The sequence below is a fragment of the Sarcophilus harrisii genome, chromosome 1, assembly GCF_902635505.1.
Source record: "Sarcophilus harrisii chromosome 1, mSarHar1.11, whole genome shotgun sequence".
In the NCBI taxonomy this organism is placed as follows: domain Eukaryota; kingdom Metazoa; phylum Chordata; class Mammalia; order Dasyuromorphia; family Dasyuridae; genus Sarcophilus; species Sarcophilus harrisii.
The window spans coordinates 34,732,157-34,759,258 of record NC_045426.1 but is presented as its reverse complement, the minus strand read 5'-3'; the positions used below and the strand labels follow the sequence as shown (position 1 = coordinate 34,759,258).

Genomic DNA, 27,102 nt, shown 5'->3' with positions numbered 1-27,102 from the left:
ATATATATATATATATATATATGCTTCATATATATATATATATGCTTCAGTATATATAAGAAGATATTCATTGAATAGAAAGTAGTATAGAGTAATTGGTTTTAAATTTATTTTTCCTACAGTTACAACTTAGTAATATTAAAATTAAAATTTATGAAATATTTACATTTTTAATTTTCATTATATAAAAGGCAATTGCTGACAAAAATAAAATCGTCTTTGTGATGATTGGCATGGCTCTTTAGTGTGAAACTTAAACCTTAGTTATTTTGTTACAGAATTGATATTGCAGAGATAGAGCAAGTATGTGACTTTTGGAAGTCAGGAACCATCTTGCCACAAACTGACCTTAGGTTACTTAACCTCTTCTGTGTCAGCTTGTACAAGGAAGGAACTGAATAATCAAGATGGTTTCTAAAACTATTTATTATTAATAGTAAATTATTAAATAAATGACTGTCTTAAAATAGGAAAGGTGGACATTTCAACTGGAGTTAGGTCTTTTTAAACTTTGTTCTGGCTAATAACTTCATTGTAACTCCGTAGCTTCCAGGTACTGGAACAACTATGGAAACTTCTCCAGTCTTAATTTCCTTACCTCTCATAATGCATTTTCCGTTGCATCTAGAGTGACTTGACACCTTCTTTCTCTGCATTTGAAAGTTTTTATATCTTTTTATAGTTTGTAAATTTTTGTGTCTACTTTTCAGAAACCTTTACTTTTTAGACTTTTCAGATAGCACTATTACAAGAAGTCCTCTTTGGTACCCTTTAAGCATTTGGCCTAGTCTGCTTTTTCTTTATTTGATCATTTAACAAGTATAAGGTACATACAGTGTTGTATGCATTTACTTAGGACAGACCAGTTTGATAGGGTTTTATGTTGTTATAGCAATAGTTATTGAGCTATTTTCTTAACAAAAGGATAGTAAAACATCTGATTCATGAAACTAGACTGTCAGTTGAGTGCTGGATTTCATGCTGTAAGATGATTTGTTTATAATGCTGTGGTTTTCAAAAAGATGCAGAGAGGTTTTAGGATTAGGCAAGAATTGTTTTTGTTTCCTTTGGTGACTTTAAGTGACATAGCAGCAGTTTTTAAGTGTGAAGGAATTAACATTTCAGGGGTTATTCAAGAGGAAGGAGGGTCAGTCACATTGAAATATAAAAGAAAACATTTCTTGGCAAGGTCCAGAGAAAGTGATTCCCTGGTTAAATTAATAAAGCAATACCAAGAAACGTATATCTATGATTGGAAATACCCTAAATTAATCCTCCGAAAATAAGCAAAGACCTTCAGAGTAATTTGGCAGACGAAAAGTATTGATTGCTCTGTAGTGATTTAGAAGCAGCAAGGAAAAAAAGTTTTGACAAGACAAAATCCAGCTGATTTACATGAAGACAAAAATGTCATTTTTAAGACCTGGCATTTCAGAACCATTTATCCACAGTGCCAGGGCACAGAACGAAGGGATGGCAATGCAAAGACAGGCAAAGCAAATACCCTCTCTCCCCCAGTCCTGCTCTAATCACAGAGATCCTGTATAAATAGCTAAGTATACATATAAGATACATAGTAGATGGAAAATAATGTGAGAGAAGAAGCAGCCAGAGAGACTGGGAAAGGCCTCCTGTAGAAGGTCAGATTTGAACTGAGTCTTCAAGGGAACAAGGGAACGAGAGAGGATGAGAACCACTGCAAAGGCAGAGTTGAGTTGCTGTTTCATTTAGTGGAGACAAGGTAAGAAGAGGTAAAGTTATGAAGAGATATAAATGCCAGAGCACTTTGTTTGATTCTGGAGCTAACAGGGAGTCGATGGACTTTCTTTTGAGTTTCTTATGTTGAGAACCTGGGTGATAGTAGAGCCTTAAACAGAATTAGGAAAGTTGGAATGAGAGGTGGGTTTTTTGACGAACAATCAGGGTTTGTTGAGTTTGGGAAGTCTCTAGAGACATCAAAGTGGAGATTGAACCTTGGAGAGGATGGACTGAATGTCGATTGGGAATCTTTTTTTAATCTATATCTGGAATATTCTGGAATATCTGGAACTGGTTTTCTTTGTCTTTGTTTATTTCTAGTGTCTACCCACTTAGAGCACTTAGTTCCACATAGCTTGGTTCCTTGCAAATAATAGGCACTTGACTTGATAAATATTAGCTGGAAGATGCATAGAGGTTTTTATGATGTAGAATTTGTGTTCTCATGGGGAATGAAACCTACTTGTATCTTTTGGAAAAGAAATAAACTGCTTTATTTGGTGCTTGAATTCTTTTAAGTATTGAATAGCTTATCATGGTAGGCAATTTTGATTTATTACTGACCATTCAAACAAGAAACCTTAGCTTCACATTTGTCTTATTATAGCTCTTAAAACTCGTCCACAGAATTATGGCAATGTCATAGTCTTTATGGTCTCATCATGTTACAAATGTTTTAGCGCTAAGGCCCTCATTTTTGTCCTTGTTTGATTCTTTTTTGTTTTTCTGCTTCTCCTTCCTTCCCAATTTTTGTTTTTTCTTCTGTAAATCTTCTCAAGTTGGAATGTTCTTGCTCCTGTTTGACAATCCTTTCTTCTACAGTTACTGAAATATCTCTAAAATTCAACTTTTTCAGTGAATAAAAATAGGAGTAGTTTCCTGAGTTTTAAGATTACAATCTTTCCCATTCTGAGAGCCTAAATATTTGTATAGTTAAACATAAGTGCAAAGAATCTACAATTACTACTCTTCCTCCAATGTACAATTGGCCATTAGATGTACTAATATTTTCTTGCACATAAATATTTCTGTTCTTTGTTTCTTATCTTGGATGTTTCTTGGAGTTTGACAAATATTTCTTTTTAACTTAGTCTATTTGATAATAAATATGTTTAAAAGTAGAGTTAGTGTTTAGAATACTTGCAGTGGCAGGGGGCAGAGGGGGAGTTGAGCTGGCAAACTGTTTTGATTATCAGAATTAAAAGGAATAACTTAGTAAGTTTTTAGTGTTCCGGATAGTATGATTAAAGAGATAGGAAAAATAGTATTGTGATTAAAGCAATTTTGTCTGTTGCCCACCCCTGACATTTTTACTTTGATTGCCATAAACTCTTCGCACTAAAAATGTTTTTAGTGCAGTCTACTAAACAATTACTATTCAAAGATATCTTTAAGTGATGTGCTTATTGCGTGGTTAGTGTTGAAAAGAAAATGATATGGAATTTATTTTAAATGTCTTCCAAAAGGTTTTTTTTTGATGGAACACGAAAAGGAAAAAAATTCCAGATAGAATTTTAATATTGTTTGAAACTTTATTAGATAAAAGTTGTGGAAGCATAAGGCAGAATTGTTTAAATATTGTTTCCTTTAACTTAAGCCTGAGACTCCAGATGACATTGTGTTACGCTGACAATTCTACACGTGTTGTAAGTCAGGCATACTGCCAAGTGCTCAACATTTAGCCAGCAGGGAAAAAGCATTAGGAATCCCAATAATCCACACATCAATCTCTGTGTACTCTGGTCAGTGAAGACTGAAGAAGTGAGCTGTGGGAAGATTGTGGGTATTAAGTGGGATGGGTAATGAAAGGCTCCTTGGCATTGATGTCAGAGTCTCTAAATGGAAAATGATTTAAATAATGATGCCAGGATGGTTGGAGAGATTTACAATTGGCATAGGTTACATTTTATGTTAAATTGAAGTCCTTAGTCTTGAGAGTATATATACAAATTTTACAAGACTTTTAAATAAATGGGAAAAAGTTCTATGGGTGGTAGTAAGGATCCTAGATTGTGACTTGGGAGACCTATGCTTTCTGTTCATTCCATCTACAAAATGAGGATGATAATACTTTCAGCGATTATCTTACAAGATTGTTGTCTGAGTCAAATAAAATGTGTTCAGTTTTGTGTGTGTGCGTGCGTGTGTGCGGGCACATGCACATTTTAAAGTGGTATATAAATGCCAGCGATTTTCTTTCTAGAACAATTGTCCTCATTTTGTTCAATAATTTTATGAACTGCTGTGTAAACCATAACAATGTTACCCTGGAATAAGAGAATTTCTAAAACAGTTCTTAAAAAACCTAATTTTAACAGTATACTGATATGTCTTGTTTATTGTATTTATATCCATGAATACTGTCCTTTATACTACTGTGACTTTTTACAATATAGATTGACTGGTAGGTGATTTTCTTTAACTATAAATGTGTTGTTCTTGTTTTGCTTTTTATGTTTATTAAATGTTTTAAAGTTAGATTTGAAGTAAAGGGAACTATAAATGCATGTCTAATCTATAACCTCTTTATTTATAGATCAAGAATTTGGTTATAGAATGGTTATGTAACTAGCATATGCCTATCAATATAACCAGGACAAATACAGATGATATGAACTAAAAGTAAATGGTGTACCTTGTGTGCTTTTTGGATTTCAAATCTAGGAATTCTTATCCTTTTATGTTATGAACCCCTTTTGCAGTATGGTAAAACCAGTAGGCCCTCAGATTCTTTAAAATACATGAGCTAACAACGAAAACCATGTGTACTTTTTTAAAAAAAATGAATTCCAGGCTAAAAAATATTCATGGATTCTAGGTTAAACCTGCCATGGTCCAATCTTCCTTTATATTTTATAGAGAAAGCAACTAAATTCAGAATCACAGGCAGAAACTAAAATCTAGATTGTTAAGTGTTGATAATAAAAATAGCTTATGTCAATTTAAGATTTCCAAAGCATTTTGCATGTGATTTTCACTTCATCTTTATCAACCCTATGAGATACTGTTAAAAATCGAAGTACAGTGCTTTCCAATATATTATAGTTTTTCCTGCCATTATTTCAGGGCTGGAAGGAAACTTGCAGAATATCCTCCTTTGATAATTTTACTTGTGTTCTGCATTAATTTGATAGAAGCTTGCGATAAATCAGTTCAGTTAATATATAAAAGTATAATGCTTGGCTCTGTTGATCTAACCCCTTCAGGAGGAGATAATTTGATGTGCATTTCAGCAAATTTTTCCTGTCTTTCCTCAATAATAGTGTTCTGTGAGTGTTTTGTCAGTAAGCCCATTCATTCTCACCACCAATGCAGATTACAACCCATGTAAATGTCTCATTTCTTCCTTTGCCCACTTCCATTTCTGCTCACTTTGTCTTTTATACCATTTCTTGGCTAAAAGTCATGGGTGATAGTATGCTGCAGTGAAGTGTTGCTAATATGCTTGAGGCATCATATGTCTAATGTCTCTTTTGAATCAGATCACTGTATTTTTGTGAGTTATACAAGAAAAGGTATGTTTGTGGTTCATTTGCAATATATTTAAATATGCGTGTGAGCGCGCATGCATGCATGTAATATACATATAATATAGCTGACACAATAATGTTGAAAACATTGCAGAGTTTTACATACAGTTCAGCTCTTTATATTCACTATTTTGCCCCAATTTTCTTATTTTTGTAGAACCACTCTGTTTTTGCTGGCTCATCATTCATATCACTTCTCCCCTTAATAATCATGGGTGTTTCCCAAGAATTCTCTCTTTGGTTTTTTTTTCTCCCTCTGTACTTTCACAGTAACTCATCATTTCACATGGGTTTAACTGTCATCTCTGTGGAGACAACTCCCAAATCTATACATCTAGCCCCAGTTAGTTGCTTTTTGGATATTTCAAACTGGATGTCTCAGCGATATCTCAAAACTCAGCATGTTCAGCTTAGTCTTTCCCCAAAAGCTCTCCCCTTTTCTTTCAAACTTCTGAATTTATGAAAAGGGTTATTATCATCCTTCCATTATCCTCAACTTTTCGCTCTCATCCTTCATAGCAGTTCTTCTCTCTATAGACTCAGATACCTACCATCCTTGTTCAGGTATTTAACTTGGCATCAGGAAAATCTGGATTTAAATCTTACCTTAGTTTATCAGAATTGTGACCATGGGCAAGTCATTTAACCTCTTTTGAGCTTCAGTTTTTTGAAAACCTACAACATTATTAACAAACCTACAACACTTAAGTTGATATGAGAATCAAATCAAATTAGGCAGTATGTATACTAATCTAGTAAACTTACTGAGAAAGAGAGAGAGAAAATAAATGCTAGCTACTAAACTAATTTATTTAAATAGGCTCTTAATTAACTTTCTGGCTTCAAGTCTCTCAACATTGCAGTCCATCTTACACACTGCTGTCAAAGTGATACTTTAAAGATAGGTCTGATGTGATTTCTCCTATATCATCTATCATGACTTCCACTTGGTTCTAAGATTTAAGTATAAACTCTCTTTAGCTTTTAAAGACTATGTAACCTATTTTTCAAAAATCATAAAATATTACTCCTACTCTCTCAGGGACCTCTGCCTTTAGATTGACTTTATAATGTCCTTTGCACTTCATGTTCTTCACCGTATCTCCCTAGCTCAAACTTTTAGCACCCTAATTCCTTGTGTGGTATATGTATTATTGCTATATATGTATTTTTAAATATCTACTTCTTTCTTATAGTTATATAGTTGATTGTTTCATTTTTTTGACCTCAGTGTCTCAAGAATATAGTACAATTCCCAGAACTTAGCATGTGTTCAGTAAATACTTATTGATTGATTGCTTGACATAACTGTAGGGAGCAGGTTTCTTGGGGGGCTTCTGGGTGCAGCCTTCATTTAAGTTCAGTGTAATCACTCCAAAAGCAGCCAGAAATTAAAATCCAAATCCTTTTATTGTCTCTTTTAAAGTCTTTCCTCCTAGACTTGGGGCTCTGTTTTCTGGAGACTGTAGTTTTGGTTCCAAAAGTTTAAGCTGCCTTCTCTGGCTTGTGAATCTCCTCTACTGAATCCTGGGTGAGGCTCCTAGAGCTCTTAGTGGGCTTGTCATCTTTGGCCCTGACAGCTGCTCCTTATATATGCTGTCTTAAAGGTGTGAATCTTGTGAAATTATAGGAAATACTAAATTCATGTAAATTGGAGAATCATTATCTCATCAATTCCACTTACTTAGCACCTTGTAAGAATCCTAACAATAGGTGAGCTAATATGTCCATCTGCATGCCACAATATAGGTAATATACATTCTTCTGCTTGTTTTTTCTCTTTGAATCTCCTTAATTTGTGTGATAGTATCTAGATTTGGTCACTTGAAATAGTGGGTGGTGTGGGAGTCAAAAAGTTCTGGATTACAATTTGCCCTCTAAGTACAGTAACTGTATGACCCCGGGAAAGATTTTTGAGAGTCAGTCTCATCTTCAAAGTGGAGATAACACCCACCTCATGGGGTGATTGTGGGTATCAAGTGAAATAATGTATGTAACCTTTAATTATTATCTCCAGATAGTAGCTGTGCATTTCCTCTTGGATTTTGCTTTTTGTGAAGCTAAATCTTTTTTCTTTTTTGCTTGGATTGATATTGACAATCAGAATTTGCTCTTGGGGGAGTGTCTGTTCTGTATGTAATCTTGTATGATTTTTAACATGTGAAGGGAAAAGAGTTGGTTGGAAGAGAATTTTTAAAACTAATTATGCTTTAATGGCTTCAACTAGTAATTGAACAAAAATAAATCAAAATCGGGCTTGTAAAAGGTGTAGTCAGTTGTGTGACTGAAAATATGTAATCTTTTTCTGCTCACTTTTTGTTTCATCAAGTATACCTTCCATACATCAATCCTTATGAGATGAGAAAAAAGATTCCTAGTTGATGTCACTTGTTGTATATATGGTGATAATATCTTATTTACTTTTTTGGTATCTTTTTTTCCAAATTCTTGAAATTAAAATTGAAATTTTAAATGTGGATTATTTTCATGTTCACACTTTCTTTACCTAAACCTTTTCACATGTCATTTCTACTTCCAGAGGTGGCAAATAGTATCCCAATTTGGTCTTTAGTCAGATCATTCAGTGTCTGAGCTTTTGGTTGGTTTTGTGTATGTATGTGTCTAACATATGTGCACGCTTGCATGTGCAAGAATTTTTGTATTTTATTTGAGAAGGAAATGCCTTGTAAACTTAAAGTACTGTGCAAATTTGAGTTACTGTCCATTTAATAGACAGTAAGAGTAGGAACAGAAAAATAGCTTACCCAGCCTGTCCTGAGTTAGGACTTCATAGGGTAGTTGTTATTATGGTAAATTGCCTTTTTCATCTAAAGTTTAGCATTTGTTAATCTGCTCCTTTGTAGTTATTGATGACTACTTTTTGTTTTCAACTGGGTTATATATTCTCCTCCAGAGCAGGCACCATTTCTATGTATTTCTAGTTTGCTGTTCTTTGCATATGAAGCCTGTGGTTAACATTTGATAAATGTTATACTAGATAATAAACATTAGGACGATTCATGTTTCTTGCATCTTTTCATAGAAGTGATACAGAAAACCAGTATAGTGTGGCCTCTTTGGGAGTGGGGGGGTGGGTCACGTAGCACATAATTTCAATACTTCAGTGAATACAATTTTTTAATAAGTAAAACAAATCACATTCCATTTTATTCTTATATGCATAAATGTGTCTATGCATTTTACAATTTAGCAGTTTAGCTCTTGGCCTATTAGTTTTTTAACATCTGTTATCCTTAATTTTTACCAAATGTGCAGCCCACTTCTTTTTCTGATTATTTATTTCCTCAATTATATAGTTTTAAGAATCAGAAAAGGGACTTTGAATGTATAAAGAGTTTGTATAGTCACTTTTTAGTAAGTATAAATGAAATTTTGAGGCATTTAACAAAACAAAAAACCTTGTCCATGCCAAGTTTCCTGTATCTGGATCAAATGGGACGATATGTGCTGATGTTTTCATGAGTCATCATTTTGACAAGGTGAGGATTCCACATCAAAATGATACAGGAAATGTTTTCTGCAATAAATCAAATAACAGTGTCTATTTATAACCAAGAAAGTTAATTTCCTTATAAACTTGGCATGGACAAGGACTACCCCCAACCCCCTTACCTAAACTTAACTTTGTCACAAATAATTTGTAAATTAATGAAGGTCGTTACTCTTCCTCATCTATTCAACTTAGCTAGTGCTTATTAGATAGCTTTGTGTAAAATTTCTTCAAAGAACCTGGTGAAATTATATGTCTACCTGTCTTCTTAATGAGAACCCCGTTAAGAGGTCTTAGGTACTTGGCAGCCCTTTTTGTAGTGGCTAGAAACTGGAAACTGAGTGGATGCCCATCAGTTGGAGAATGGCTGAATAAATTGTGGTATATGAATATTATGGAATATTATTGTTCTGTAAGAAATGACCAACAGGATGATTTCAGAAAGGCCTGGAGAGACTTACACGAAGTGATGCTGAGTGAAATGAGCAGGACCAGGAGATCATTATATACTTCAACAACGATACTGTATGATGACTAGTTCTGATGGATCTGGCCATCCTCAACGATGAGATCAACCAAATCATTTCCAATGGGAGCAGTAATGAACTGAACCAGCTACGCCCAGAGAAAGAACTCTGGGTGATGACTAAAAACCATTACATTGAATTCCCAATCCCTATATTTATGCCCACCTGCATTTTTGATTTCCTTCACAAGCTAATTGTACAATATTTCAGAGTCTGATTCTTTTTGTACAGCAAAATAACGGTTTGGTCATGTATACTTATTGTGTATCAAATTTATATTTTAATATTTAACATCTACTGGTCATCCTGCCATCTGGAGGAGGGGGTGAGGGATAAGGTGAAAAATTGGAACAAGAGGTTTGGCAATTGTCAATGCTTGTAAAGTTACCCATACATATAACATGTAAATAAAAGGCTATTAAATAAATTTTAAAAAAAAAGATCTAGGTACTAGATAGGCAAGTTTTTAAAAGGATCTTCTGTCAGTTTATTGGGTTAGTTAATTGTCACCTCTTAGTTCTGAGAGAATGAAATTGGGATGAAAGACAAAGGCATTTAGGAGAAACTAGGAAGATGAAGCTGGGATTAAGTAAGTCCATTTTATAATGGTGGCAATAATTTGAAACTGGGTAGTTTGGGAGGTAGATAACCCCTATTCCACTATTCCATTAGTGGATCTATGTTTGGGGAAAGGGTTGAGGATCAAGAGGTGAGCCTTCTGACCCTGAATCTTTTTTTGGCCATTCCTTGCTTCATAAATACAATATTAACAACTATAACAATAATAATAATAATGCCTTCCATAATATAATATTTGTTCACATGATAATACACTAGTATATGTTTTGGTATTTTTATGTTGGCATAACATTATATATTTCATTTTTATTTCTTTTGTTTGGCACTTTTTTCAAAGATTTCAAAGATTAATTTTCCCTCTTGAAACTTAGCTGTTAAACCACATAACTTTAGTTTTCCCTCAAATTATTAATTGTGATGCATTTTGCAGTGTCTGCTTTTGCTATATGAAGTACACTTCAGAGACAGCTAAATACATTTTAATTGGGATATTTTGGTATAATCTTCCTCAAGTGAAATGACTTATCTTGTTTACATTTGAAAATTTTTATTTTTTATATGACTTACAGAAAAAAATAATAATAATAAATTGCAGTAGTAAACAGAAATTCTGGTCAGAATTTTTCAAATGGGATTTTAATTGTTTTATAAATTGGGAGAAGATAAATTTTGTCAATAAAAAGTTATAATAAAAAATAGAGCCCATGCCTGGGTAATTTTTTTTTACAACATTATCACTTGCACTCATTTCTGTTCCGACTTCCCCTCCCTCCCTTCACCGCCTCCCCCAGATGCAAGCAGTCCTATACAAGTTAAATATGCCACAGTGTATCCTAGATATAATAAACGTGTGCAGAACCAAACAGTTTTCTTGTTGCACAGGAAGAATTGGATTCAGAAGGTAAAAATAACCTGGGAAGAAAAACAAAAATGAAAGCAGTTTACATTCATTTCTCAGTGTTCTTTCTTTGGGTATAGCTACTTCTGTCCATCCATGATCAATTAAAACTGAGTTAAATCTCTTTGTCGAGGAAATCCAGAGAAGATACATTATTAAATATTCTTTTAAAAAATAAAATGTTAAAGAAGTCAACTAGCTGGGACCAAATCAAAAAGTTGTTTATTCTGAAATATTAACCCAAACCCTGTATTACAGGTGAACAAACAAATATTTAGGACCAACCCAGGCTTAAAATGGAAATCAAAAAAGAAGTTAGTTCACTGTTTAAAAAGCAAAATTTGGGGCAGCAGTTATGTTTTGGTGAGTGATTTAGCTGTGGGATTATGTTTTCTATTAGTATTATAAAACACTTTTGAGATGATTCTTGGACATTCCCTCCTCTCCACATTGACAATTTTAAAAGGAAACGATGAGATACAAGCGTCTAGAGACAAAAAATCTGGGTTCAAATCAGACCTCGGCTATTTAGCTGTGTGACCCTGGGCAAGCTACTTAACCTTTGTGGGCCTTTATCTATACACCACTGCCAAGAAAATCCTATGGAAGTGTTGGGTGCACTGTTCTTCTTGGACTTTATGTTGAATGTTATTTAAACATCAGTTTTGGGAACTGATTGTTGGCATTGTACTTTATACTATCCTTGTGGCTTAACAGCCTGCAAATGTGGGAAGATATGAGGATGGCTATTGACAAGGACTTTATTAAGTAAAGATGCTGTATCTTTATTAGATCTGCAGAAAGGAAATAACTATCTCATTTCTTCAGTTGGTTTGGTCACCATGCTTTTTAGATCAACATATATAAGTGATTTGATTTCTATCAAGATTCAGGTGTTCTTTTTCTTTGCATCTAGTGGCTTTTTTTGGTGGGGGGGAAGGACTGCAATTTTTACATTATTGATTCATGAAATCCCTAGTCTACTTAATCCCTAGAATGCCTTCTCTTAAAATAATTGCCATTTAGCCATGTTCCCCCCCATCTTTTATTTATACATCCTTGTTAAATACTATCCATTATTAACATTCCTTCCATATTCTAACCTAGCAAATTCTTTAAAAAAATTTTTTTGTGAGCTTTCTGCAAATTTTAAGCATAACACCTATGTCTCTGTCCAAGGATTAGCTAAAAATGTTAAGGGCCAAACACACCCTTGGGATTCTCTACCAGAAGCTTCTATGTTGACTTAAGACCATTAGTTAGTTAGACTATTCCAATCAGTTCTAAATCCAGATCCACCTAATTGTTCTATTTGCTTGTAACTTTATTACAAGAACGAAAAACTATCCAATGCTTTGCTACAACTTGTTCTTCCATTGCATATATTCCAGGTATCAAGGATTGTCAACTGCATAACTACTCCCACCCCCTTTTGGGGTGGGGGGGGTATGGTGTCAACCAAGAATGTTTTTTTCAATTTTTTAATACAATAAAGCTTTTTTAATTTTAAAATCATTCTTATTTCCCTGATTGTAGAAATGTAGCATGCCACTTCTAATCTAGAACATAAGGCATTAATAAATGCATTGGATTTGATTAAAAAGTGTAATATATTATTATAGAATTCTTTAATCAAATTTATGTCTGAGTTGGACTAGATGAACTTTTAAGATTTGTGAGACCAATATATGATCACTTGTTTTTGGAATACTTGAAGAAAAGTTTTAATCTCAGACTCACTCCTGTTTTCCTGTTTTCAGATAGTGCCTAGCAAGGCAGCATAGGGAATGTCCTATGAGAAATGACGATTTTACCTGCCTATAGGTGGTGCAGATAGGTGGATGTAATTAAGGATGTAATTCTTAATTTGACTGAACAAGATGGACAAGGGCATACTCACTGGGTGGGGGATGTAATTGGACATATCCCTGATCTAAGGAGCATATAGTATGAGCTTAATATGAATGAGTTGACAAGATAATGTGGAAAGTCATCCCCCAATTTACAGACATTCCCAAAATTTCCAGTTCTTTACCACTTGAAAGAATGCTGCTATAAATATTTTAGAATATGTAGATTATTTTCCATTTTCCTTAATCATCTTGGAAGACAGACCTAGTGGTATTGCTGGGTCAAAGGATATAGACAGTTTAATAGCTCCATATATACACAATTCGAAATCTCTGGATTCTGCTTTCTAATACATGCTGTTTTATGGATCAGTACATCCAGTTCATGTTCAGTTATGATTTAAGTATTTTCCTTAATCTTGTTCTTCCATACTTTTTTCTTATTTTCCCCTTCCCCCCTTTTTTATCACAAAAAAAGCTCTAGTAAGAGGAGTTTGCCTAAAATGAGTAATTTATAATTGAAACAATCTGGTTTTTACTCCTATGTCCCCATATTCGTCTCCTTTCCCTGCTCCCATCATTTTTACTTTTTCTAGTAAAAGTATGGCTGTACTATGCTCATTTCCCCCAACTTCAATTTTCTTATATTCTTTCTTGTGTGCCTTCTCTAGTTTCTAGTCTCTTTTCTTTCATTCATTCTTTAATCAAAAAATAAACATATTTCAGGACATTTCTGTCCTATTTAACTTTCTCTGTGAAAGGGTTCTGAGAAGATTGATTTTTTTCCCCTCACAATTGGAATGTGAACAATCCATCATAGTTAATTTTTATTCATAAAATATATTTATCTTGATTCTTATGTTTGATTTGGAATGGTTGGGAAAAGTTTATTACATATCCCATTCCCCTCACTCCCTTTTTGGTAAGATTATGCTCAGTTTTGTCAGATAACACCAATCTTTGTTGTATAAATTTTTCTCATTTCAAGTGTGCTCGCTCTCCCTCTTCCCCCTTTATCATGACAGTTGAGAAATCTTAGGGTGGGGGATCTTTATTCTTTTGATTTTAGATTTTGGCTATAATGGTTTTTATGATATTTTCATTTGGGAATTTTTGAAATGACCAATACACTCTTGTTTTCTGTTTGCTCTCTAATTCTAGTAGATTTGGAGTTTTCATTTTAATTTCTTAAAATATGGATAGCATCCAGGCCTATCATTATTATTTTCATCTTGTTTTATTTCTTCCAGGTACTTGTATAGTGCATTTGGCTTTTCTCTGAAACTGTTTGGATATCTTATTTATATTTCTCATGCTTTGCACAGGCCCTAGCACCTAGTATTTACCTTGTCTATTGACTGTTTTTTTGTGGTATATGGAATGCTAGTTTTCCTGGATCTAGTTCCCATATGCTTTGTTATCCTCCTGCATTGACTTATCTCCATCCAGAATTTCGGCGGTCTTTCTGAGCAGTTCTTGACTGAAGGAGTTTACAGGTATTCTGTGTTGTTTTAGAGCTTCTTTAGGTCTTAATAGATCTCTTATTTTTTCCACAATTTTCACCTGACATTTTATTATCATTGTTAAAAACTAATTTCATTCCAAAGACTATAAGTAAATTTTCCTTGCCATAAGTGTATCATTACTATTCTTTTGCTTATCAGAAATATCACTTGAAGTGTTCACAATGAAAAAGAAAGTACTCCTTTTCCCTCTCTCCTCCCCACCCTCCAAGGGTGAGAGTTGGGAGACAGTGGGGGAAAATTTTGTCAGTGATATGGGAAGCTGTCAGTGTGGTTAATAGTTGAACATAGGATATTTATAGAATATTGTAGCTAGGGAAGGAAGGTAAAGTAGTAAAGAGGGCATTTTTTTATGCAGGGGTGTGATACTGGTGTGTGATAGCTTTGTTGCTATCTGAAGTAAAGATGGAAAGAAAATTTTATTCATGAATAGGTGTCATTTAGAATGCCTCTATTTCTAAAATACTGGGACTTCCTAAGAAAAGACCAAAAAAGACATCAAAAATTATTTAATTCAATCTTATCATCTTAACCTATAGAAGTTGAGGCCCCAAAACTTCAATTTAATTGCTCAAGGTAATGAAATTAGTCAACAGGAGAGTCAGAATTAAAACCTAGCCATTCTACAATTATCCCTTCCATGTTTCCACACTCCCCATTGCAGTTTCGATATATCTTGGGTCAGCATAAAAAATTAAATGGGAATTTTGGGGAAATTTTGTGGAAGTCACAGATAACAAATGAAGGCCAGCTGATAACACAGAAGTTTAGAAAGTCAGAAATGTATAAAATCACAGTATAATAACAACATATTTTAATAATGTAATAATTCATTTTCTTCTCTGGTATGAAGGGACAGCCAAAAAGTTTTACCTGGAATTTCCAGATCACCCCTAACAACATTCTACCCCAGTGTGGAAGGGGTAACTATTTATTGACTCTAAATTTAGTGCCCTTTCCGTTACAGCACACTTGAGAGAAATGAAATTTGTATAATCATAGGAAATTTTTGTAGTGATTACCACCCAAGTGTTGTGTTGATGTATACTGTGAAGGTGATAGAAGTTGGTTTTATTATTAGCAAAGCTGAAAATAAAAACACTTGAGCTAGTAATAACTTTCTAAGGGAAATAAAACAATTTTGGAATCCATTGAGGTTTTCATTTATCTTAATTTGTGAATCATTTCTACCAATTCTATGAAGGTGCATTATAGATAATTGAACAAATCTGATTTTTGAAATCTCCCCTTTTTTTAAATTAAAAAGGTGAGATATCAAATGGAATTGTATTGATATCTGTGATAATATTTAAGGAGGGCATCTATAGTTTCAAACAAAGCTTGGAATAAGCATTCTATTCCTTACATGATTCACATGAACTACAAGGAAAAATTTGTTCTGGTGTGTGTACATTTTTACTCTTCTTTCTAAAATGAGACAAGGTTTGTAGGCTGAAAAGAGCTTTTACCTCTCCTCTCCTCTCCTCTCCCCCTCTCCCCACCCCTACACAACTTCTTTAATATAACTGCTCCTGGTTTGATTCTACTTTCTAGTTCTTTCTGACTTCATCCAACATGTATTTTCTATTTGGTCTTTGACTAGTCCAACCTGAGCTCCCATTTTCCTTCAGTGGTTTCTGTAACCTTGTTACAAGCTTATTTCAGAAATATTGTGGATTTGGTTCCAGACAACTGCAATAAAGCAAATCACATGAAGTTTTTTGTTTTCTAGTACATATAAAAGATTACACCATACTGTAGCCTCTTAACTGTGCTGTTAATATTATGTCTTTGACAAAATATACTACCTCAATTTTAAAAATAATTACTAAAAAGTACAAATTTACAGCTGAGCCTTAATCTTTTTTTGGCCTGGTGGGGAGTCTTGCAATAATGTTGATGCCTGCTGTCAAACTTACTGAAGTTTGGAGTAACTGTGACACTTTAAAATAAAACAACAGTGAAGTTTGCTGCATAGATCAAGCTTTTCCTTGGACATTTAAGAGGGGTTATTAATTAGCTTACTTTCTCAGGGAATAGGGACACCAGAGGAGATTAGGTAGTCTGTGGAGTAGTCATAACAACATATTTATCATTTATCGATGACATTTGATATCTTATGGGCAGGAATCATGGTACCCCACAACAGAATAATAATGTCAAAGATCTCAGATCACTGGTCACCATAACAGGTATAATAAAATTTTGGAATATTCCAGGTATTTCCAAAATGTGACACGGATCATAATGTGAGCACATATTGGTATGGATTCATTTGCTTGATGCAAGTTTGCCACAAACTTTCAAATTGTAAATAATACAGTATCTCCAAAATGCAGTAAAACAAGGTAGCCCTCTACCTAATTTGACTTCCCATTGTTTTGTTTCTTCCACTTGTGGACTCTGCTGTTTGAAGGTATGTGGATACCAAATTACAAGTGTTACTTTAGGTAGACTTAATTTATTTAGTGCAAATTAGTCAAATTCCAGTTTTCTATTAATTTCTGTCATAGAAATTTCACGTCAGATTTTTCTATATAATTTTAAAATGCATTTGAACACACAAAAGTTTGACCAAAACCACAATATTCACAAGAGCAATAAACCTTTACTCTTTAGTTGACTTCAATCAGCACACCATTTATTAAGTGCTAGGTACTAAGGGTACATAGCCAAAAATAAAAGCCCTGTCCTTGAGAAGCTTTACATTGTTTCAAAGAAAACAATGCATTCATGCAATATGTGCTTTTATAAGTACCATATTAGGGTTGGGAAGAGGAGATTAGAATCTAGGAAGGGAATTTTGAGTCAGACAAGACCTCATGTAGAGAAGAGGGTGGTACTTGCTTTGAACAATGAGGATGTTTTGTGTACTTTGGGGTAGAGGGGAAAGATAAGTTAAATGTTATGTGAGGGTTCAGAAAGTGATTAGACCAGTTTGACAGCACTGAAAAGATAGTATAGACGTAAATTCGAAGTATAGGACAAATTTTATGTGCCAAACAAAACCTTGTATTTGATCTTAGCAATGGAAAGTGACGAGTATAGGCTGATGCTTTAGGATTATTTGACTGCTCTTTAGACAAATAGGAGATAACGCATACAAATATGTCAAGAGCAGAGTGGCACATTGAATAAGAGAAATGGATGCAGAAAGTCACCTGAGGAATGGGGCACTTTCAAGGAGATTCTCTGACCTCTGGTACCAGAGAAGAATACTGGTTATAGACTTCCAGGCCATAACAGGAGTTGAGTTACATTCCTACTCTTGAGACCCACTCTGGCTTTGGATCTTTTTGAATTTGTGGGAGAGTGTGCTCTAGACTTTTGGGGGAAAATGTTTGTACCAACTGTAAGCAAGTTTTAAAATTTTTATCTGGTGAATCATACCTTATTTCAATTAAACTAACATATTGACTTTTACCTTTAAAAAAAATCATAAGCCCTTGTTTCTAGATAAGGAAATTAAGCCTTGAAGCCCATAGTAACTTGCCAAAAATAAATGGCAGAGCTAGATTCTGAACTAGGTTCTGTGATCCTGAGTGGTATAAACAAAAACTACTAGGAGTATGTTGTATTTAGGTTGATTCTCTTGTTGCAAAGGATACGTTTTCTTTCAGTGGGGACAGACAGGCTAATTGGCTTGACCCATAAAAGTGTTATCACACAGCTAAGGCAGATTTTTGAGAGCCCCTGCCAAAACAGGTGTGACTGGAAGGAGAGTAGATGGGATGAAGGATTGCAAAGTGAATAGAAGAGATATTAGCTAATTGTTCTTCTCAGTTCTTTCTTTGGATGCAGATAGCATCTTTCCTTTGTGGTGTATTTGGGTATTTTTCAATATCTTATAAATAAATACAGTTATCAACATATTTTAGTAAGTATTTTTTAAATTATTCTAAATTTCTAATAAGATCCCAAAGGACTAAATTTCTATCTTGGAAAATTGAATTAATGGAATCAAAAGAATTTCAGTTTTTCCAATTTCCATGTAATAGCTTAAAAAATTGCTTGGGGGTGGCTATTGTCTTTCCTGCTTTTGCTTTAAGTCTCTCAGGATCAAAACAAAAATCAAATTCTAAGTACTACTGGTACTGGTAAAACAGGCTTGTCAGTAGATGAAAGTTTGTTTTTAAGCTAGGAAGAATTTTGTATTTGCATTTCTAGCACCTTACAGACACTGAGTTAAATTAGCTGGGAAAATGCCTATCTGAACATATTGGAAAGGTTGATGTTGTTGAGGTAGCTGTTAAATTTTATGTTTGATTGCATGTGATTTGTTTATGGTAAATTCTTTGTCTATAATGCAAGATAGGAATTTATCAACAATAACTTTTGTACCAACACCTCATGGATAGTAAAGTATGGTAGATTCTGGATGTTATAATTGGTTGTGTCCCAAAAGTTTGTTTGTAGTATGATTGACAAATAAGGAGGTTAGAATGTTATATGTTAAAGTAGTGGTGTTGGGAGAAAGTTTTCTATTAATGTTTGTGTGGAAGAGGGGAGAATTATAACTATATCAGAGCTTCCTGAAGACCTGTCATCCCTTTGAATTTTCCTCAATACTAATACTAGTATGCTTACCTAAAGCAATAAATCTCCTTGCTTTAAGATTTAAAAAAATATAGATTTGCTATTTGGCTTTTTTTATCCTTCACTATGTGGTCCCAATCTAGCCCTTTAGCTGGAAGGATACTCTTCCAATTTTATTTTCCACACACATAACACATATTTTATATTGTTTCATAGAAAAAACTTAACACGAGGGCAAGGATTCTTTCATTGTTCTCTTTGTATACCCAGTATGTCTGGGAGATCAAATCAATAAATGCTTGTTGGGTACTTAAGTGATATGAATGAGTTCCCAGTCAATGTCATTTTGTAAAAAGCCCGTTTTTTAATAAAATATGTGTGCTTAACTATAGCCTGCTTGGGGAAGGTAGGGGGAAGCAAGTAAAAGAAGTATACAGCACAGAACAATAGAAGAATCTACAAGGAGGGGAAAAAAAGATGGGTGGGCACTCATGAGTATAATTCTTATATATCCTTTCTTGAACTGGTCATTTACTGTAATATATTTTGAGCCCTCCCTGATCTGCTGGGCACTTGACAATGGTGTGTGGGTGTGTGTGTGTGTGTTAAAAAAATCCAACCACAAAAACCCTGTTTAACCCATTGTGCAACTGAATTATTATTGTATTACTGTCATGTTTTCCTTTGGTAGGCAGATTCTTAACATATTGGAACTATCAGGGAACATTTATATTTCATGGCAAGAGGAAATCCTTTGGGTCTTCACATTTATTACCAAACTTCTTATTTTCCAATACTGAAACCAGAGTTAGGCTATAACCAAAGCTATTTCACTTTTCCATTCCTTTCTTTTCTTTTGTTATTTTTTTGTGTTGTTTTGTGTTGTGGCAAAGCTTCCACTCTTGAGAGAGATAAGGAAAGCTCCTGACAGAAAGATCATGACCACCTATGTTATTAAATGTGGTTAATTTATTTGATATGTTGTTTCCCTTGTGATTTTTTTAAAAGTAATTTTCATGTAAAGAATGTCTGGATAATTCATTTTACTTAGATTATAATGTGCATAATGCAGTCCTTTCCATTTTGGTCTGAAGGAACATGCATTGAGAAACTTGATTGGCACTATTTAGAATGTGTGGACAATGGTTCTAAGATAGTGTGTCAGTTGGAGGTTGGCACAGGCATGACTTTTGAGAACCATGTGAATGTATCATTTGTATCCTGTACTGGAGATACAGACTCTACTTAGGAATAAATATAAACCTCAGTTTTTTCTTGATCAGATGTGTTAACTCATGTACAAAACTGCATTGGAGCATATGGGCTCTATAAATTAGTTTGGGATATAATGGCTGACTCACTTTTAAGAGATTATCTACCAATATGTGATAAAAGGAGATTTGACAGATTTTCTTCTGTCTTCAATCTTGGCACTTTAAAAAGTAGTTTCTAATGCTCCCATGCAAGAGTAAGTTTTCTTTTAGAATACTTGGATATTTTCAAGAGAGCATATTACACTACTACTATTAAGACAAAGACACATTTTCTAGGTTATATTTAGTGAATTTTGTTTTGGCAAATGTGAATTTTAAAATACTTTCATTTATTAAAGTTAACTTTATTTACAAAGTAAGTAACAATTTTTTTTTTCCCATCCTTTTATAGAAAACCTAGAATAAACTCTCAGCTGGTTGCACAACAAGTGGCCCAACAATACGCCACACCCCCACCACCTAAAAAGGAAAAGAAGGAAAAAGTGGAAAAGCAGGAAAAGGAGAAACCAGATAAAGAGAAAGAAATTAGCCCTAGTGTTACTAAGAAAAACACCAACAAGAAGACAAAGTAAGTTCCAAAGCAAGCAAGAAATTTATCATTCATAATTGAGCTTATTAAGTTGTAAATGAAGCCATAAATTCTATTGAAGCATATTTTTATTCCTTTTTAGACCAAAGTCAGATATTCTGAAAGATCCTCCTAGTGAAGCAAACAGTATACAGTCTGGGAATGCTACAACAAAGACCAGTGACTCAAATCACACTTCAAGGTAAGAAATTAGCACCAGATTGATTATATGATTTAGTCAATGAAAATTTGTTTACCTCTTAGACGGTAGATACAGATAATTATAATAAATAATAATTAAATAATAATATTATTTTATTGTCTTAAAATAACATTTGAAGCACTGACCAAAATATAAATTTGAAGAGCTATGAAATCATTACTAACAGAATTTTTTAGTGGCCCTTAAAGTTGTAAACTATAGTTGATTTCACCATTTCAGATATGTGTTCTCTATAAATACAATTGTACTTGTACAAATGTATCCAATTGAGTTGAACTCCCATGTCTTTGCATTCCTTATTTATGTGTTTTCACCTTGTGGAAATGTTGCTTCACACCTACTTTAAGAAATGATTTCTTTTGGAGCAGTTAGGTGGCTCCCTGAAGTCGGGAGGACCCGAGTTCAAATCTGACCTCAGTGACCCTGGGCAAGCCCAATTCCCTCCCCTCCCCCTCTCCCTCCCCCCCCCCCAAGCAAAATAAATAAATAAATAATTTAGAATTAAATTTTATTAAGATTAAATTAATTGTATTAAAAATTTGTGTGTGTGTGTGTGTATACATACATCTATATAGTTTTTGTTTTTTCAAGTTTCTTTAGGCTTTGCACAAATTTAATTTCATTATTGAATAACCATAGTAAGAAAATTTAGAAGAAGAGATGTTAATCTCTTAAATAGAACATTATTTATATTTTGAATTTGGAAGTCTCTGAACATTCCGGTCTCATCCAATTATTGATTCTTATCAATATTATTATTCAATTATAAGATTCTTAAAATAAGAGCAATAAGTATATAATTAATTAGATGCGAAATGAAAATAGACAATTATTCCAAAAGTTTAAAATGAGAGATTACAGGTTGAGTGGGTCAGCTAGGTCAGTAAACTTCACTGACTACAGGTCAGTAAAGTCTTTTAAGAGAAGGAAAAAAGAATGTTGAAGAAATTATGACAGCTCCTCATAGAGTGGGTTTTCAAATAAGAATAGACTCTAAGCAGGAAAATGAATTGGCAGAGTTCTAGGTTTCCATGAATAAAAATACCAGTAGGAATGGGGAAACACAGAATTTGTTTTGATTGATAAAGAAAGGGACAGGATCTGTGATTTTACTGGGATAAGAAACCCAGTGAGAAAATAGTGTCCTCCCGTGCAGATTGGCATCTTATTGCAAGTCTCAGAATTCCATTTCCCTTTGGGCAATGAGAGATTCAGTTACTTGCCTAAGGTCATGTACCTTTAGAGGGAGGGTTCAAAACAGTCTCTAACTATTAAATATTGATAGCAATTTATTTAACAATAATAGCTGGCATTTTAAAACATATAGTTATTTAATGGAAAGCAAAACAGAATTTTTTACAGTTTGCAATAAGGGAGAGAAAATGGGAAAGACAAGATTAGATAGAGAAACTAAATCTTTTGGTGGTCATAATGTTGTCACTGCCTTGGAACACTTGGACAATTCTTATAGCAGGATTTGTCCTTAAACAGGGAGACTTTATCAATGGGACAGTGGAAATAGACTCCTCATGCCCAAGTAATATGTGGAATGAGACATCGAGGGAAACTTTTGAGGCAGAACAATATAGGTCTTCCTTCATTTTCTCATTCTTGTATCTTAAGTGGAGTGAATTGAACTAAGATAGAAAAACCAGAAATCAAAAAGTTCATTAAACTTCTTATTATCCTGAATAGTGAAGACTTTCAGATCCTCCAGAGCTCCAGAATTCAGTGGAAATTTGGGGAAACAGTCTGAATATCTTTGTTAAGCAAATTTTTCAGAGGAATTTGGAACCAAGTGTGTGAAGGACGTTGACCATTGTCTACTTACTTCTTATGACGATTCTTTTAGGCCCAGGCTGAAAAACGTGGACAGAAGCACTGCACAGCAATTGGCAGTAACAGTGGGAAATGTCACAGTCATTATCACAGACTTTAAAGAAAAGACTCGTTCTTCTTCTACATCATCATCGACAGTGACCTCGAGTGCAGGATCAGAACAGCAGAACCAGAGCAGCTCTGGATCGGAGAGCACAGACAAGGGCTCATCCCGTTCCTCAACGCCTAAGGGTGACATGTCAGCAGTAAATGATGAATCTTTCTGAAATTGCACATGGAATTGTGAAAACTATGAATCAGGGTATGAAATTCATATCTTCCACCTGCCCATGCTGCTTGCATCCCTGGAGATTCTTCTGTGGACATCGACCTAGTGATGCTGCCAGGATTATTTCTGCTTGCCATGGGCATCTGGCCAGCAAGGAATTTCGCACCCTGACGATTACTCTTGACACTTTTATGTATTCCATTGTTTTATATGATTTTCCTAACAATCATTTATAATTGGATGTGCTCCTGAATCTACTTTTTATAAAAATCTGCTGTGCACAATTTTTCCATGTACATTACAACTGTTGGGTTTTTTTTTTGTGGGGGGGAAGGAGGGTGGGCAAAGCAGGGGGGGGGGGGGCTTTATTTATTGCATTCACAGACTCCATCCTTTTCAGCATATCCTTTAAGTTTAGTTCTTTCTTCCAGTTATACTATGTACTATCAGTTTTGATATAACTATATATATAAATATAAAATATATATATATATATATATATATATATATATAAGGGTTATTTGAAACCAATACATGGCAACGCTGGTGCTTTGATACACTGTGAAGTGAAAACAGCATTGAACAGTTACAGATATGGGACAGTCCCTTCTATAAAAGTGATGAAACTAAATTGAAACCAGTCTTATATGAAGTGTGTTCTAACCCTATGTGGGAACTTAAGTCTCTCATCTGTAAGAGTACTGGATGGTATAAAATGTTTTTTAGGAATGTGATCTCAAATTACAAGACTGCTCCAGATATCCATCCTGCATTTGCAATAGAATAACACGTCACGAGTTCTCTTGTCCAATTGGAAGTGCTTGATCATTCAAAAGTAATTTAAACTGGCTTCAGAATGCCAAGTAAATTATGGTTATATGTTAACATTGCTAATTCTTGCATAACCAACCATTCATAAAAATATGGTATTCTGTAACTTGAATTCCATCCATCCATTTTCCAGACCTGTGTTCATGACTGAGGTAATTATTTAAAAAAAAAAAAATTCTATAAAGTGTCTCTTAGTTTTAGGATTTAAGACATTAAAATCAACACTGTAATTGTAGGGCTGGAATGTTTTTCAGTCAATACCAAGCAGTTACTTGTTTCCATGTAACATTGCCTAGTGATTTTTGTAATTAAATTTTGCCTTTCTTTTCCTTCTCCTTGTCCACCAAAAGCTTCTTTCCTAACCCTAACCCCCCCTCTCCCTAGATCTGCTTGTTTTCTGAAGGGGATTATGAACTATATATGTTTAATACCAACATGGGGATTTTCAATGTTTGTAGAAATTCATTGGTATTCTATCGTGGGAAGCTTCAGTTGTGAACAGTGTTCATGCTAGTATCTGAGACACAAGCGCAGCTCATGCTGATGGGGCTAGTTTTTCCCTCTAGATACAAAGATGATCTGACTTAAGGAAATTCTTCCCAACCTCTTAAGAGTTACTTTGCAGTTTGGTTCCTGTTTAATTGTCCCTTGAAAACACTAGTGTGATTTTTTTTTCCTAATTGTTTTTTCTTTTAGCCTTTATCTGTATTGGTTTTTGTACACTTACTCATGTGGCCCAGAGTGCTTCTGAATCATTTCAAGCACAGAGCCAGTTCAATATATATGGTCATGCTTTAGGTACTCACATGTGAGAGCAGCCAATTTGTAATGACACACCAGATTATGTTATGATAACTTGGTTTGGGAAAAAAAAATAACATGTATATGGAGGCAACTGAGTAAAAAATAAAATTATCAGCTTGATTTTTGAGTAGCCAACAGGCAAGGTTCCTTTCACATTTACATTAAAACTATTTCTGTAGTCACTAATGCATCATAATTTAAATTCTATTCTCGAAAAAGCATAGATTACAAAGCAGTGCCATTTGTTGCTATGGTCCTAGTCTAAAATGCATGGACAATGTTCCCCTCTTTTTAAATTATACTTGTATCAAAGATGCAAGTTGTAATTACCTTTTTTAAATACGTTTTTAAAGTATTTATTAATGAACCAAAGGAAAACAGATGCTTTCCATAGCATCAGAATATATAATACATAGTGGTTTGACTATGAATTTTAAATCCACATTTTAATGTTAGTGGGATATTGCAAAGACATTCCTTCTAAAGTTTTAATATTCCTTTTATTAAGGGTCTCAGGGAGGGTAAACTGGTCAGCCATATTTATTTTCCAGAGGTGTATGGAAATACTAAGTTTTTATTTTACAAAAAAAAAAAAAAATGCCACCAAACTAATGTGTATGTTGCACTGCTTTTATGAATCAGTAAGTGTTAGTTTGCACTTTGTTCAGAAACACTGTGTGTATTTTTTCAAAATTAGTTTCATGTAAAGTGAATGGACCCCTAGTTTAGTGGAAAAGCTGATTAACCAGCTACTCATAGGCTGCTAATTCATTCATTGCTAATGTCTTGGTTTTTCAGTTTTGCCTCCTTGGTAAATTAACTTATTTTAGGGAGGGGGAAAGAAAGGGAGGAGACTTGCTTTGGAACAAATGGAATAAAACTCTGCATTGATTAGAAATTGCAGCTAAAAGTGGAAGTTGCTAGCTAAGCAGTCAAATTTCATTGTTGGGCCAATCCTTTAGCTGCTGTTGCGTATTCTGTTAAGGTAGTGTAGGTACTTTTAGACTTTTAATTTCTGAAATTGATTACACCCCTCAGGCATGTATTCTGGAAATGGAATTCCCATGATTTCCTGCTTTTGCAGCACGTAAAAAACACTAGTGTAGATTATATATATATATGTGTGTGTGTGTGTGTGTATGTGTGTGTGTGTATGTGTGTATATATAAATATATGAAATACATATATACAGATATATACATATATGTGTATATGTGTGTATACATACATACATACACACATATATATATATATATAAAGGACCAGAAATACTTGGTATTCAGTGGCACAGAACGCAGGTTATTTAAAAATAAAAAAAAATAAAAAATAAAAAAAAAAAGCACAGTGTTAGGCTTGCAAGTTTCACTTTTTAATGCCACACAGTCTCTTACGTGTGTGCATGCACACACATAGACACACAGAGCTTGCCTGACTTGCTCTACCTGAGTCATGCAATGAAAAAAAGGAAACATTTAACACAAACAAAAAGAAAAGTATTTATTTTAATCAATAACTTTTGGTTTAAATTTGGCTAATTATAAAAATTGGCAGACGCTTCTGTGAGTTTAGTTCCACTAAGATGTTTCACCTGCCTTATCAAGACCATTCTCAGTCTACTTTTTTAAGCTACCATATCTTAAATTATTGAAAATTTATTAATTGCTGAATATATAATAACCTTTGCTTGTATGTAACCGAAAATGGTTTAAGAGCCAACATTTAGAAATGTATGACAATGGAGCTGAACAGTTTTTAATGCGCAAGCAGTTCTGTTCTTGTGTATGACTTGTAACCTTAATTTACTGTGTAAAGATGGTTACATTATTTCCTTAGCTTTGTTTGTTGGAGACAAATAGAGAATGCTTGTTAAGTATGTCAAAACATAATCTTATCTTGTGAATTTTTGTTAATGTATTATACGAGCTCTATTTTTCATTTGCCCAGAAAGACAGCTTGTATAACGCTTTTGAAAGTTTCTGCTCTGTAAAGTCTTTAGAGCTGACAGTCTGTTAGGTTTGTTTTTATCTTCATGCTAAAAGTGTCAATTGGTGGTTTTGTGAACTGGTCAGAAATTCACAGGTCTTAAATGTTTTGGGAAAATTTATATCGGACACTGCTCTTTGTCTAGCAAATAAAAGATGTTAATATATTCCTGTTACTGGCATGTGCACGACTATGTTATTAGAAGCCACTTTATCATTTTCCTGCTTTAAATAGAAATGTCTATTTATGAATTCTGCTTGTAGTTTTTTCACAAATAAAATAGTAAAATTTAAATCTGGAAGCTTTAATTTTTTGTAGATTTTAATCTCCAAAAAAGTGACTTCCTGGTTTTGTTTCAATTTTTATCTATTTATAGAAATGAAATGTTTTGCACATCTTTGAGGTGCTATAGTAATTCTGTCAGAGTCAGATTTAATTTCTAAAATGTATATCCTGCTTTTACTCTCCTCTAAGCAGAGCAGACTTCTATTAGGAGAAACATGTAAAAAAAGATCCTGAATAAGAGCAAAGAAATTTTACATTAACCAATAAATGTGCCTAATCTAAAAGTAAACAAAGGATTGCTCCCTCAGTCTAAAG

The 27,102-nt window shown here is 33.9% G+C and overlaps 1 protein-coding gene across 1 annotated transcript in view; it reads left to right on the top strand.

The window, feature by feature from the left end:
* The window catches only part of RYBP (RING1 and YY1 binding protein), a 55,020-nt gene extending 28,229 nt beyond the window's left edge, over nucleotides 1-26,791 (top strand). Inside the window, exons 3-5 of the mRNA XM_031953981.1 lie at nucleotides 20,378-20,554; nucleotides 20,658-20,756; nucleotides 22,630-26,791. Coding sequence (XP_031809841.1) covers nucleotides 20,378-20,554; nucleotides 20,658-20,756; nucleotides 22,630-22,882 — 529 coding nt within the window. The 3' untranslated portion in view covers nucleotides 22,883-26,791. The remainder of the gene's footprint in view (nucleotides 1-20,377; nucleotides 20,555-20,657; nucleotides 20,757-22,629) is intronic.
* Nucleotides 26,792-27,102: the final 311 nt, after the last annotated feature.